The sequence below is a fragment of the Henckelia pumila genome, chromosome 2 (genome assembly GCF_033568475.1).
Source record: "Henckelia pumila isolate YLH828 chromosome 2, ASM3356847v2, whole genome shotgun sequence".
In the NCBI taxonomy this organism is placed as follows: Eukaryota; Viridiplantae; Streptophyta; class Magnoliopsida; order Lamiales; family Gesneriaceae; genus Henckelia; species Henckelia pumila.
Window position 1 is genome coordinate 63127582 of NC_133121.1, and position 15812 is coordinate 63143393.

The 15812-nt window shown below is 39.6% G+C and overlaps 1 protein-coding gene across 3 annotated transcripts; it reads right to left on the reverse strand.

Moving 5' to 3' along the window:
- Positions 1 to 11571: 11571 nt before the first annotated feature.
- LOC140881178 (uncharacterized) lies at positions 11572 to 15606 on the reverse strand. 3 transcript variants are annotated; one of them, XM_073286274.1, is made up of 11 exons: positions 15312 to 15606; positions 14971 to 15046; positions 14659 to 14744; positions 14332 to 14425; positions 14150 to 14226; positions 13414 to 13541; positions 13201 to 13272; positions 12698 to 12768; positions 12284 to 12359; positions 11853 to 11996; positions 11572 to 11777 (listed from the first exon to the last, which is right to left on the reverse strand). In XM_073286274.1, exons 1-11 carry the CDS (start codon positions 15552 to 15554, stop codon positions 11738 to 11740), a joined length of 1107 nt encoding a protein of 368 aa, XP_073142375.1. In that variant the 5' UTR covers positions 15555 to 15606; the 3' UTR covers positions 11572 to 11737. The 3 variants fall into 3 exon arrangements, with proteins under 3 accessions (XP_073142375.1, XP_073142376.1, XP_073142377.1); XM_073286275.1 differs by having other exon boundaries at positions 14971 to 15108; positions 15312 to 15449; XM_073286276.1 differs by lacking the exon at positions 15312 to 15606 and having other exon boundaries at positions 14659 to 14782; positions 14971 to 15040.
- Between the last annotated feature and the right edge of the window lie 206 nt (positions 15607 to 15812).

Below are 15812 nucleotides of genomic sequence, written 5' to 3' on the forward strand. Positions count from 1 at the left end.
CGCTTAACTTTGGAGTTCTTATGTGATGAGCTCCTGAAAAAAAGATGCACCTTCTTGATATGAATATTACATATGAAATCTTTTAAACCATCCTCAACCATGTAGTTCCATACCTACACAGTCTCAGAATCTCTCTCATTCCGGCACGGGATCGGTTCATTTATGTCTCCCTTCGCCTAGAAGCCTACCAGGAGCCGCTTATTGTCCGTGCAACCTCTTGGCACCGGCGATCACTCCCTGCCTCTTCAGCCCCGGGCGTCACATGCCCACCAGCTTCCGCTTGGTTCGTCCCCGAACCATACCGTACTAAGAGAGGTCGGCTTTGATACCATTTGTAACGCCCCACTGTATCAAGACGGGTCTTTTCAGCGTGCTTATGTCCTCACTCATACGCACCCTGGAAAACTTCCCAGGGGGTCACCCATCCTATAATTGCCCCAAGTCAAGCACGCTTAACTTTGGAGTTCTTATGTGATGAGCTCCTGAAAAGATGATGCACCTTCTTGATATGAATATTACATATGAAATCTTTTAAACCATCCTCAACCATGTAGTCCCATACCTACACAGTCTCAGAATCCCTCTCATTCCGGCACGGGATCGGTTCATTTATGTCTCCCTCCGCCTAGAAGCCTACCAGGAGCCGCTCATTGTCCGTGCAACCTCTTGGCACCGGCGATCACTCCCTGCCTCTTCAGCCCCGGGCGTCACACCAGACCACCAAGAGATACCCGTAGTTTGTGAGTTTTCCGATGTGTTTCCGAAGGAGATTCCAGGCTTGCCACCAGTAAGGGAGATCGAGTTTGGCATTGAGTTACTGCCAGGGACTAGACCGATAACCAGAGCTCCTTATCGTTTAGCGCCATCAGAGATGAAAGAGCTTCAGAAGCAATTGCAAGATCTTCTTGATAAGGGCTACATTCGACCCAGTGTTTTGCCATGGGGAGCCCCAGTGCTGTTTGTCAAGAAGAAGGATGGTTCGATGCGGTTGTGTATCGATTACCGTCAGTTGAATCAAGTGACAGTGAAGAATAAGTATCCTCTTCCATTGATAGATGATCTCTTTGATCAGTTGCAGGGTACTTTTGTCTATTCGAAGATTTATCTTCGGTCTGGATATCATCAATTGCGAGTTCGGCAGGAGGATGTTCTTAAGACAGCATTTCGTACACGGTATGGACACTATGAGTTTCTAGTGATTCCGTTTGGTCTGACGAATGCTCCAGCTATTTTTATAGATCTGATGAACAGGGTGTTCCGCGAATTTTTGGATAAGTTCATGGTAGTGTTCATCGATAATATCTTGGTTTATTCTTGCAGCATGGATGAACATGCCTATCATCTCTACACTGTACTCCAGGTCTTGAGGGAAAGACAGTTGTACACGAAGCTGAGCAAGTGTGACTTCTGGATTGACCGAGTTTTATTCCTTGGTCATGTCATTTCTCAGGAGGGCGTATCTGTTGACCCTAGCAAGATAGAGGTTATTCTGAATTGGTCGCGTCCGACTACCGCTTTTGAGATATGTAGTTTCCTTGGTTTGGCAGGATACTACCGGCGTTTTGTGGAGAACTTCTCTCAGATAGCTAGACCTTTGACACAGCTGACGAAGAAAGATGCTTCTTTTGTGTGGTCTGATGCTTGTGAAGATAGTTTTTGAGAGTTGAGACGTCGTTTGACGACAGCTCTAGTTCTTGCTTTACCATCTGGATCAGGTGGGTTTGTAGTCTACACTGATGCTTCTCTCCAGGGTTTGGGATGCGTGTTGACTCAGAATGGCCACGTGATCGCGTATGCTTCCAGACAGTTGAAAACTCACAAGGAGAACTATCCCGTACATGATCTAGAGCATGCAGCAATTGTCTTTGCTCTAAAGATATGGCATCACTATTTGTACGGAGAGCGATTCGAGATCTTCACCGATCATAAGAGTTTGAAGTATCTGTTCACTCAGGCAGAGTTGAACATGCGGCAGCATCGTTGGATGGATCTGTTGAAGGATTATGATTGTGAGATCAAGTGCCATACAGGTTCTTCGAACCCCGTTGCTGATGCGCTTAGTCGCAAAGTCTATGTTAGTTCCCTTCGTACCCGTTCGGTTTCGAAGGCAGTGGAGGAGTGTTGTTCTTTGGGATTCACGTTCCGTCATAAGAAAAAATAGCAAGGGATTTGTGTTTCTTCTGTGCTTGCAGAGCCAGCAGTATATCAACGAATCCAGGAAGCTCAGAATTCTAAACTGAGGACTCAGAAGTTAGCCCGTTTGGTGGAGGGTGGTAATACTTCTGGTTTTTATCTGCAAGGAGACGGTTTGTTGTGTCTTTCTGGTCGAGTTGTAGTACCCGAGGATTCTGCTTTGAGGGAAGAGATCTTATCACAAGCTCACCACAGTAGATTTTCTATACATCCAGACAGCATGAAGATGTATAAGTATCTTCGCACTTGATTTTGGTGGAAAGGGATGAAGCGCAGCGTTTATCAGTTTATATCCCGATGCCTTGTGTGTCAGCAGGTCAAGGCAGAGTTTAGACGACCCAGAGAGTTACTTCACAGCTTAGAGATTCCTGAGTGGAAGTGGGAGCATGTGACGATGGATTTTGTCACCCACTTGCCTATGTATTCAAGGAATTGTGATGCTATTTGGGTTGTCATGGATCGATTATCTAAGTTAGCACATTTTCTTCCATATAACCGCGATTATACCTTTGATAGGATGGCGCAATTTTATGTGCGGGAGATCGTTCGATTGCATGGCATTCCGTTGAGCATTGTCAGTGATAGAGATCTGTTACACTTCGAGGCCGGAGAACATGTATTCTTGTGTGTGTCACCTTTCCGAAAGGTGATGAGGTTTGGTCGCAAGGGTAAGTTGGCATCGAGATTTATTGGTTCTTTTGAGATTCTAGAGAAAGTTGGGGACGTGGCTTATCATCTAGCATTGCCACCAGATCTTTCGGGGATCCATGATGTGTTCCACATGTCCTTGTTGAGACAGTACGTGGCGGATAAGTCACATATTTTGCATCCAACCGAGGTACAATTAGATCAGGATCTGTCGTATGTGGAGAGACCCTTACGGATTCTAGACAGGAAGGACAAGGTACTTTGTAACAAGCGTATACCATTGGTGATGGTACAGCGGCAGTGCAGAGGTACGGAGGAAGCTACTTGGGAGTTAGAGAGCCGGATGCAAGCCAAGCACCACGAGTTATTTTGATATTTTGTACTTCTTTGTATCGAAATTGTACTTGTTCAGTTGTAATAAAGATCATTTGGTTGGCTATTAATGTTTTCCTCTATAATTAAATTTCGAGGACGAAATTTCTTTAGTGGGGAGAATGTAGTGACCCATATCCATAATTAACGATTAATGAGTATATTAATCATGTGATCATGTTTTGAATTATTAATACATGATTGAGGAAGTTTCGGTTGGATTAACGGACTTCAGCAATGAATTCAGAATGATCAAAAAAGGCCCGAAGGGTGACCAGGAACGGAAGCAACGTTCATGAACGCAAGCAATGCTTTGGCAGCTGATGTCATCCATGATGTCAGCAAGACGACGTCATTGCTTACGCACTTGATGGGACATCGGAAGCAAAGAAGAGGAACAGACACAAATTTCGTCAGGCAGAACGGACGCAACGATGGAGAACGGACGTTCCGTTCCGTGTCTATATATAGAGGGTCCGAGAGCTCATTTCTTGCACCTCTCTCCTCTCTTCTCTCTCGACTCCTAGGCCTTCTAACTCAGATCTAGGGAGTTTTAAGCATCCTATCAGGATTCTGGAAGTGGCATAGCGATCTAGACGTCGTAGCGGAGCTGTGGCCTAGTTTTGAGGCTATCGACAGCAAAGGGCTAACGATGGATGCAGGTATAGCTTTGGCTTCCTAAAAATATTTAGGAGTATGCAATAGCTTTGTTAAGACTTTTAGAGCTTAATTATTGATGCATGGGTAATTGCATTGTAGTAGCAGTAGACTGGACTAGTAGGCTTGGAGTCTAGACCATCAGTGTTAGAGGTACGTAAGTACTGACCGAGATAGTCGGGATGATATATTTGCATGTATGTTGCATGAGTATGTGCTATATGTTTTATCAAGTTTTAGCATGTTTTACCGCCTTAGCACATGCATGATTTTACGTGTTACTGCATCCTGAGAGATGTGGGTCATTGACAGTCTCCATAGGGAACAGTGATCTCATGTTGGACTCGAGTCAGGTATGACAGTTTCCATATGGAACTTGTATCCTATTTTGGATTTGGGTCAGGATGAGGTTGGCTCTGCCCTAATATAGAATATACGAGTACTCCGCGGAGTCGCTATCTAGCCGATACTGTATATTCCTGGCACCATGAGCAAGTGTTTTACCTTGGATTTTTAAATCATCTGTGTGCGCATATTTGTACATATATCTTTGTTTATGTATTGAGCGTAGTCGCTCACGCCCCTATGTTTGGGTATTGTGGTGTACTTTGTGGTGGGGCAGGTTTGAGGCTGGACGGTCCTAGCGGCTCTCAGCAGGATTGAGGATCCGAGAGTGTGAGGTTTTAGAGGGTAGGGATTTGTTTACCCTGAACCTTTGATTTGGTTGTATAATGGTATTTATACACTTTTGTTATCGTCGGTTGTATTCTGCCGATCGGATTTGTTGTATTTTAAATTATCCGCTCCTTACGCTTTAAGTATTATTGCATGTGCTTTATTATAACTCTAATTAAATAGTGGATCCAGGTTGGGTCACTACAAGTGTTGACTTGGGATGTAGTGAATCGAGAGGTACTTGGGACAGTACTATGAGCCGATGTGCTTAGGAGTTGGTCCTTGGTAATATCTCGAAGTAGTAAAGAATTATATGTGCATTCAAAAATCTCGAGTCACTTGGGGATCTCCAAGAATTCCGAAAATGGAACTTTTGGGTTTCTGTTGATCACGGGGAGTGGTTGCAGTTTGACTCATATAGCCATGGTTAGTGTGATAGCTTGGTTAAGATTATCAGTGGTAATAACAGACGTTGGGATTTAGTAACATTTCACAATATTACTTCTTGCTAGGAAGGGGAAGATTCAATCTGAGTATTGCTTGATATTAGCAATGGTTGATTCAGTTCGTGGAGATGGGATAGTTGTTACCCCAAGTTGTTGGTGAACAACAATTTTCAAGGACTGTTAGCTAAATACTTTGCTTAGGTGTTTCCAGCAGTAGTCTTAGAGTGTGTCTTCGAGTTGTGATACGACGAGTGTTGTCTATTTCGATGAGCATTAGTAGACTAACATCAGTTGTTTGGTCGTGGGATGAGACAACAGCTGATACCTGATTTTCGGGGTCTGGCGGGATTTTTGTCAATGATCTCACAATGTGTTTCTGATGTGCTGTGCCATTGAAATATTAGAATCTATCGAGATCAATCTAGGAGTTAGCTGGATTGCCAAAAGTATTGAGGATTTTGTGTAGGATCGGGGTGAACCAGTTTGTTCATCCCAGTAGTAAGTCAAGTTGACAAGGGTTTGTTTTTATCCCAGGTAAGATAACTGGTGTTGTGAGTTTAAATGTTATCTCGAGGGACGAGACAGATGCAATCATGTGATATAGATTACCAGTGCCAAGGATGGTGTTAGCCATCTAAGTGTTCGGCGAAATGGTAGTGTCGTTTTGAAAGTGATGATATGAGAATGTTATAGCAGATTGTGGACAACATGTCATCTCAATATGTTTGGTTTGGCAAAGAGTTGCCATTTTTTTCATAGTTGATACCATATTTAGGGATGTAATTTATCATCAAACGGGGTAAGTACGAAAGGTACGTATTATGATGCTAAGGAGTTTCAGAACTTGCGGTTATCCGTGGCAATATGACCAATGGAAATCGCTTGGAATGATATCTCCGGTAGCAAGATTCAAATCAAGATGGATAGTAATCCGTTTGAATATTCTTCCAGTCTATGATCATACCACTAGAGGTTTAATCTGAGTTGTCAGATAGGACGGGTGGTATGCAGCGATGTTGATGCTTTGCAAGTTAATAGCATAATATTAGCCATTTATTTTATCAAAGGCTATTTCGTTTGATAGGAGGACTTGTCCTTGATTGTTAAGGAGTAACTCAAAGTACTCTGATAAAGAGAATCTATAGAATGTGAATTTGAGATTATAAATTGCGAACGTTTGCCTAACGTCTTGCGATAACATCAGGGTGCGAGATCAGTATTAGAACAGTTGGGATACAATGAGTTTGTATCTTGTATTCTCACCTGATGGGGATTTAGGATTAGCGATAGAGATAGTTGATGTCAAGTTGAGAACTTGACAGGAAATATCATCGCTAAGATTCACAGTCAGTATTGTTGTTTCAGTCATATGGTTGGTATTCGGTAAGTTTTCAGGAGACTACAGTAATCTCGTGATATTCGAGTTAGATATCAGAGAGATTTCTTTAATAGCCAGTTAATAGCTATTACGCATCGACATCGATTGAGATCGTATAAGTTAGTTGGACAGTGAGTTCTCGGTAAATTCTAGTGTGAACTGATAAGATATTAGATGATCATGCAAAGTAGGTAAGACGGATCATGATTTTGAAATATTGCGTATCCAACGTTTTTTCTAACTCGTGGCCTGAAGGTATCAAGATCCGGTATCAGTCGAGAGGCGTGATTAGTTTATGTTAGAGGAAGATTGATTTTGCGACTAGGAAGAATAATTCTTCTATCTGCTTGTTGGCATGGAATTTTGAGGGAATTGTTCGTCGATGGTATTGTACCATTTGTAATGGATAGTGAATTGCTGACGGTATTCAGTGGTGTTACGCAGTTCCAGTGGGATTTCGGATGATAAGGCATTTTTCTGAAGGTAGAATTCAGAGTGAGCTTGGATTATTGACAATGCGTGTCAAGTCAGAACTGGAACGGAGTTCTAAAGCCGACTTTAGAAGTCGTGATGTGACTCAAAGAAGGACGGACCATGAAGGTTTTAGAGAATTCTGAATTGTCGAGAGTTATTCAACCAGATGTTTCTAATCAGATTTACCAGTGTAGATAATTAGTTGGATTTATGTTACGTTCTGAGATTTCCCAAGATTTCGAGGAGGAAATCCTTTAAGGTAGGAGAATGTAGCGACCCATATCCAAAATTAATTATTAAGTAATGATTAATTAAGTAATCATGTTTTGATTAAGTAAAACATGATTAATGGATTTCCAGATGAGTCTAGGAAGTGTATTCAAAACACTCGATAATAATCCGGAGGATTCCGGTTTGAGGGCCAGATCGAAAGGTCCGATATGAATATCGGATGGTCCGATCTGCATGGTCAGGTGGCAGCGTGACATCAACAAGATGACTTCATCTTGGTGACATCATGGTGGGAGATCGGACGCTTCGTTCTCGAGATCGGACGCTTCGTTCTCGTGCTGGGACAGGTGTTCTTGCATGCGATCGATTTGACACATGGAAGGACGCGTGGAGATCGGACGCTGCGATCTCGGGATCGGATGGTCCGATCGATACCTATAAAGATGGGTTCCGAGATGCTCATTCCTTGCTCATTTCCTCTTATTCCTTCTTTGTTTCTAAGTGTTTTTAATGGATTTTTAGTCATAGTAACCGAGGCTCGGGTGATAGGAAGGCGTTAAAAGATCGTAGCAGAGCTGCGCCCAAGATGTGAGGCAGTCTCAATCAGCGGACTAACGACAAACGCAGGTATAGTTTTGGCTTTCTAAAAATATTAGGGAGTATGTAATAGATTAGTTAAGGCTTTTAGAGCTTGTTAATGATGCATGGGTATTTGGCATTTTAGTGATGAACGGTATGCTTGGAACCTAGAGTGGGACTTCTAGGACTACCTTAGTAAGATACGTAAGTAGTGACCGAGATAGCCGGCATGATATATGATTTTATATGTTGCATTTGTATGTGCTTTGTATATACCATGTTTTACTACTTTAGCACATGCATGATTATATCCGGCAACATCTCGTGAGATGTGGGTTAGGTGGGGAGGCTCAGCCCCGTATGGTTTTGTCTATCACTGGGAGACATCGCGACGTCAAAGACTGACGCTACGATGATAGGGGAGTATACGAGTACCCCGCGAAGTCGCTCTCCAGCACGGTACTGTATATTCATTGGAGCCCCTGAGAAGACTGAGTATACCTGGTTTTAAATTCATCTGTATGCATCATATTTTTTTATATATCAATAATTTCGTATTGAACATAGTCTCTCACGTCCAGTGTTTTCTGTATGTAAGGAAACCCCATTCAACGGGGCAGTTTCAGGTGCCGGTAGTATGCCCAGAGATTCGGAGTAGTCCGTGACTAGAGAGAGAGACAGCAGGTTTACCAGTGGACTCTATTGTTATTAAGATTAATTTCGATTTGGTTGTATATTGGATTTATTTAATTGATTGAATTATGCCGATCATTATTTATTTAAGTTTCTGCAGCTTTTCTCTGATTAGTGTTAATTTCATTCTTAATTAAGCTTTAATCTCTGATTAGTAGTGGATCCGGGTTGGGTCGCTACAATCTACTCGAATACTTTTGAGTTTTATGCTTGTTTTCCTTTCAACCAAGTTTAGAAATTTTTTAAATGTTTCCGCAACTTGATCTTTCGTTGAGTATCCACACCCAAAATTTCCAAGAATGATCGCTGATAAAGGTTGTCAGGTACTTCCTCCTCTGTTATATAATGGCATCGACCCACATAGATCTGAGTGCATCAGATCTAAAGAATTTATTGGCTCTGTTTGGAGGTGAACTCTTGAATGATATCATGTATGTTTTCAGTACAATCATTTAGTGCATTGTTTCATATGAACCCGCTTTGTATGGAGCAAAACTTGCTTTCTCACAAGGCACATATGATTGTTTTCACTTATATGGTGAAGAAATTGATGCCACAATTTTTTTGAGTTTTCTTTTCTTGTGTAGTTTATGCTTTCATAATTATTCTTGTACTACATACATCTCTGACATCATTAATCCTATTACTACCACAAGTGATATTTTTGAAATCTTGCATACCCCATTTTGGAAGGTGGTATAGAAACCTTCGTCATCCAATCTTTCAACTAATATCAAACCCAGACGCATATTTGACACGTGCCATACGTCATTCAAAATCAGTGTAGAGCTATCCACGGTAGTCAAGTTCACATCCCCTTTTTTCCTACTACATTGGATATACCACTATTCCCCATCTTGACCACATCAAAGTCCCCTTGTGTGTATGATGTAAAGAATTATCTTTGAGATATGACATGGATGGTTGCTCCACTATCGATTATCCAAGTGGTTTCTTGAGTTGCAGGATTTACCGACTCCTGTTCTGCATCGTGAATGACATTGAATTAGTCAATGGAATTTGTTTGTTCATTAGTGTATTCAGGTTTTTTTTTGTATTTCGATTGTGGGAAGTCTTTATTAATATTCTATTTTTCTATACATCGATGAAATTTTATGTTGGTGTATCTTCCTGAGGATTTACTCCTCTATTGCCTCTGATATGTGCTTTTTTTTTTTTATCTTTCTTCTTCCCCTTAACTTAACAGTCATAACATCTGATTATGATGTAGAAGCTCTCTGGGATCTCCGCCTCATTTCTTCATTCAAGATGACACTCTTGATGATATCCATACTCACAACTCCTCCTGGGGTTGTGTTTGTGAGTTGTACATTCAGAGTCTTAGGTAATGAAGTTAGCACAATCAGTGCAATCACCTCGTTATCAATTTTATGCTCATACTTGGTAATTGTTGCACGAATCCTTAAATCTTGTTCAGATGATCTGCCACAAGTGTTCCTATTTTGTACCGAACCTGAACTAGCTTATTAGGGTAGAACAATTTTTTGCTGCCGATTATGGATATATAAAGTCTCCAACTTCGTCCAAAGTATATGAGCATGATTCTCATTACAAACTCGATTGTACACGTTGTCATTGTTACGCGATTGTACACGTCTTCATCAACAAATTGTCGGGTGTACACGTAGACTTGCTTGTTCTCATAGGTGTCGTTCTATTTAGACTCGTTGAACACCAATGAATGCATCTTGGTGACAAATAAGAGATATTTCATTTTGATCTTCCAAACTTGATAGTTAGAGCCATTAAGACTAACCATCTTACTTGTACGTACCTCCATATTTTGTTATTGCTACCAACAGATTAATCGTCAAAACCCGAGTACAAAAGACTTACTTCACAAATATTATCTAGAAGCCATTTTTTATGTGGAAGTTCATACTAAGCTACAACTACAGAGCCTGCGAGGACTTCCTATAGTATTTGAGAACCTCTTTCGGATACCAATTGTAGGGATATCAAAGAATTAGCGTAAACCTAAAGAAGCATTGCAGCGGATTATAAGTATATAATCAACAATTGAACTAGATGTACACCAATATTTATAGTTATTCACTCAATTTGGCTACGTCCACTCAATAACACTCAAAGAGATCACTTGTTATTAAGGAATTAATTACAAAGAAGATAAGATAATTAAGATTATGAACTTCTTTTCTCACTGATAATCTTATCCCTTCCAAGAATAAACACTCCTTAAGAAAATCATTCCAAAACAATAAATTCTCCAATTCACTTATATACTTTGAGTTTATATATGAGAAGAATTTGTGTTTTAGTGAAATTTTTCTTAATGAGTTATTATCCTTGTAAATAATATGAATAATAGTGATTAAGTGAGGTTGCATCTCAATTCTCTTGTCATTTATAATGAAGTGATCTCCTTGATATTCTTGAGTAGACGTACGTAGCTCAAATCGGTGAACGACGATAAAAATTGGTGCCCGTCCTTTCAATTTTTGATTATATACTTGTAATATTGACACTAACATAACCTATTTTCTGCATTTTATTCACGTTGCAAGTGGTTTCTGAGCACTACACAATACTCCTCAAGAAGATTTACTCGATGTCAAGTAATTCTTCTCTTTGTTCCAGAATTACTATCTATGTATGCCATCTTCAAATCTATCGTACAAATATAACATCTCCTCACAACATGATCATATTGAATGTTCTTCAATCGTCGTCGTTCAACGATAATTCCGTCTTCTAATGGGCACAACCTCAGAACTACTCATGGTCGAGTATCCCAGAATTATATCATAGGCGATTGGGGCATCTACAATCATAAAAGTGTTAAAATCCCTGTTTTTTTTTTTTGAGTTAAAATATTTTTTCAATTAAGGGCAAAACAATTTCCACGTCCAGGAACAAAGTCTCAGGAACAAAGTCTTAGGTAGTGTTTGGGAGAGCTTCTTAAAAGTACTTCTCAGCTTTTTCGTTAACAAAAATCTAAAATTTTGTAAAATTTTGTTAACAAAAAGCTGAGAAGTACTTCCTATAAGCTATCCCAAACTCTACCTTAGTCATCAGCTTGAACTTATGCTCACAATGTCCATCTGATGAATGCATTCAGGAAAATGGTGTCCATTAAACTACTCGGATCAACGAACAGCCTGACAATATTGTATTTGGCAATTGTAGTCTTGTAATCAACTTGTCCTCCAATCAATGTAAATGTGGTGTTTGAACTGGTAAAAGTACAAAATAAATGTGTGCTCATCATATAACGCAGTAATTATTTGAAAAACGTATGAAGAAAAAGTATATTTACATAATAATTTTATAAAAATTTAAGAGATTCAAATAATTTGAGACGAGAACCATAGTTTCCCATCACGTCGATGCATAATGACAAAATTTTTTGTCAAAGAAACGCAGTCAAGGCATCTACTACTTTCTCTGGCCTGCAAATACACATTATTGCTTTCAAGAGATTTACTTTAGTGTATGAACAAATTTCTGGGAGAAATGTTGATTACCAATCTTCCTGTGGCATGTGACCAGCGCCTTCTATCAGCTTAAGCTTTACCACGCCAGGACTACCTTTCTGGAATTCTTCTGCCACTGTCTGAGGAAGGTACTTGTCTGATATCCCCCATGCAACTAAAATCGGCTTATCCCAGCTTTGAAAAAGAATCACAAGAGTTTTCATACTTCGTTAACAATATATCGTGTAGTTACCAGCACTAACTGCAGTTCATGTAAATTTTCAAGAATTTTGAATCCACCGAACATATAATGATCATGAAATAATTTCAAGAGTAATGCAGTTTCATTAAAGTTAAAACACATTGTATTGGGTCAACTGAATCTGTAATTCTTGGATTGCTTTGTCTCAAAAAGCAAATTTAAACTCCATGCATTCGCCAACATAAAAATGTAGAGTAAGCAAATCCAGCCTGATAAGTACCTTCCAGATGAAAATCCAACAGATATTTGGCTTGTAATATCCTTAAAGTTAATCCTCTTTGCAGCTTCAAGCAGGGCTAGAACAGAATAAAAAAAATAAGCCATGTCTATTATGCGTGCATGAATATTACAGGGACAAATTGAAATTAATACTCCCACGTTTTAGGAAAAGCTTAGGCTTCGTTTGTTGTACTATTGAGTTGGTCCTGCCTATATGTCACTATGTGAGACACAATCAACACTCAACAGTGGGTAAATTATCTGTAATTGTTTGCCTATGTTGCTAATATAGAGATCTTTCTTGACAAAAAATAGGACACTGTTGATGGATTGCTCATCTTTTTTAGAGTGAGAGAACAAGTATGTTCTGCAGAAATAATCAAAACTCATCACAAGATTTGAGTGTAGAACAAACCAAAGCCAGGACCACTGCTTGACAAGTATGGTAACCGATACACATCAGCTTTTTCCAACTTTAACACATAGCTGCCATGTAAAAAATTCTTTTTAGATTAGGGAACGTTCCGTGAATGTATATAGACAACAAAGGAAAAATAACTTCCCAATGCAACTGGATGATGATTTTTTAACATGAGACTACTTTTTTCTCTCAAGGAAAAACTCCAACATTTTGCTGAACAAAATTTCTCATACCTGTCCAATTAAATTTTCAAGAAACTCGCATAAAGGTTTCAGATGCATGCGATATTTGAAGGGTCATACTTATTGGAAAGTAGGCTAAGTAGCAGCAGTGGAATTCAGTATGCAAAAATTTGTAAGAACATATTAGCACAAATATGATGCACTATGGGCCTTGTTGATAAAAAGGAAAACAAAAAATAGAATCCAAAATCTGAACACACTTGTAACTAAAAAGCGGAGGGATTTAGACTGGATAAAAAATTTCTAGATACGTACGCACTACCAGCTTCAATAAAACGCTCAGCCATAACAGCATTCTGGCAGGTGAATTCACCAAGAAATGGAATCCTGGTTATCAGTACAAATGGATGGGCAAGACTATGTAGTATTAGCAAACAAATAGATAATTAAATACTTATAAAACATGAGAAATCGAGAATGACATTCATTCAAATGAGAAGCACTCTTTAACCAGGGACAAAATATAACCTGAGTTGTTGGAACAGTCCAGGGACTGGAGACGAGACAGTTAACGGGGTGTTCAGAATAACAAGTCTTGATATTTTGCTTTGATTTTTCAAAGCCCATGTCAACCCATATGATCCCACAAGAAAACCCTATAAAAAGAAAATAAAGCAGAAAAATTTCAGGTTCAGAATTGAAGTAAGATGTAATTAAATGCAGCGAATGCACATTACGGCTTTAAATGTCTGCATAGTTTCAAGAGGTCCAAGAATTTTTGTGTTACAACCACGAGTTTTCTCGATAAATCAATTTAAGCCAGAAATGGAATTATATAACCTCTAAGTATTTATAAACTTGAAATGTGAAGGAATACAAGAGAATGATAATTTCTTCGTGAATGAAAGATTATGACCTCAAGGGAGAACCCTTGAAAAGAGACAGTGATTTCTCTTGCTGCTGGTTGAAGCCAGGACATGTTAACAAAATAATATGCTCGATAAAATCTCTTCCTAACAATCTTCCCCTATATATTCTTCTTGCCCCCCTGTAAAATCACACCCCCTAACACATGATCTCTTATATTTCCATTATAGATTGGCATAGAATAAATTGGGTTATATTTATTTAAGTCCAAAACAGTTTAAATTTGAGAAAGAAAGAAGTGTGGAATAGAATTCATATGTTCACTAGCATACTGTGGTTCATTTATTAGTATTACTGACATCAACAAAATCATCATTGCAATTAAATGTGTTCAAACCTGAACTACGAGATGAAACGGTGAGGTCAACCCTAAGGTAACTAGTAGTTTGTCAAATACTTCATGGAACCCTTTCTCTGCCATTGAATTAATTGAAAGTTAAAGAGTTGCTCTAAAAAAACTACGTCAAACAAATCTGCAATGTGATAACATATTTAACATGATGAACGAAAGTCACAAACCAGTGTAGTCGAATCCATATCCAGCCTGCGGCTTGTCACTAAAACCAAATCCTATCCAGTCAGGTGCAAAGCAGTGAAACCCAACATCTGCCATCTAATGAAAGAAATAGAGCCTCGAAATCAACAAATACAAAGGCAAGCGATATTCTTGTTCGTATACAAAACCACCACTTTCATATTCAATTTATGCATTTATCATGCACGAGTATAATGATCTTTACAGCACAAGAAAAGGCATCCAAGCAATAGAAACACCAAGTTCCAAACAGCTGCAAAAAATTTGTAAACTGCAATAAACAAGTTCATTTCTAGAATGAGCAAGGAGACCTGAGCCATAACAACCCGATAGCTGAAGGATTGTGTTGGAGCTCCATGGAGAAAGACAATGGTTCCACGCTTGCTTTGAGGAGATCCTGTCAAAGGGACAATGCTACTTCTTGTTTCAGACTTTCTGCAGTATTTGTGCTACATTATTTGTTGCATTAACTCGATATCTCATACACGAACCCACCTCTAGCCAGATTGGCTCATACATCGCATTATAGGACAAGTAAAATATCTCCAGTGAAGCAGTTGATGTAATACCAAGCTTGCACAAAGTTCAACAGTTTGAAATACAATAAAAAAGAAAAATCATACCTGTCTCCCTCACAAACCACCGGAACCCTCCAGACATGATGTAAGATCCATATTCCTTTCCTTTGTCTTCTATTCTCTTGAATAAATATTGGGACAAAATACACCAATATTAGTGTCTCCTCCACCTACAAACTCAAGCTGAACACAAGGTTTCACGCAAGAGTGAAGTCCCGCTCAAATGACAGAAGGGTTTCGTAATTCATGGGTCCAACGAACATACAAAAACCCTATCTTATCAACACATTCGTGAATTATATATACCCTGTTTTTAGCAGGGGCAAGAAGGGAAAAAAATGCAAACCAAATAATTCAGTGATTAGGAATGGTGGGAGATTGATTACATAGAGCATTTGGCCGACATTTCCATCTTCGGCGGGGGATTCAGGTAGCTGAATCGCACTACGACTCGAGGGGTTATCGGTGACGAATCCAAAAGGATTGAATGCCGGCTTGTCTTGGTCTTCCTCAGAAGCCTTGGCAATCGTAAGGAATCTTCTCCGCATAAGAATTTTTTCCTTAGAAAAAGAAGGGCTGGTCGAGAATCCGATGGGCGCCGGTGACGGAGAAAGAAGAGATAGAAGCATTATGGAGCTGGAATGTTAACCACCACTAACCGCAGATACAGAATCTTGATTTTAACAATATTTTCGAATGGTCAAACTAAGGGACGTAAACCACCTGAGCCGGTTCGGCTCAGGCTCGTTTGATAGAAATAAGGGCTTGAGATTGGCTCGAGCTCGGTCCGAGCTTTTATCATAAGGATCGGGCTCGGATCGTTTAGTATATGTAAAAGCTCGGGCTCGGCTCGTTAAACGGGCAGCTCGCGTTCGGCTCGTTAAACG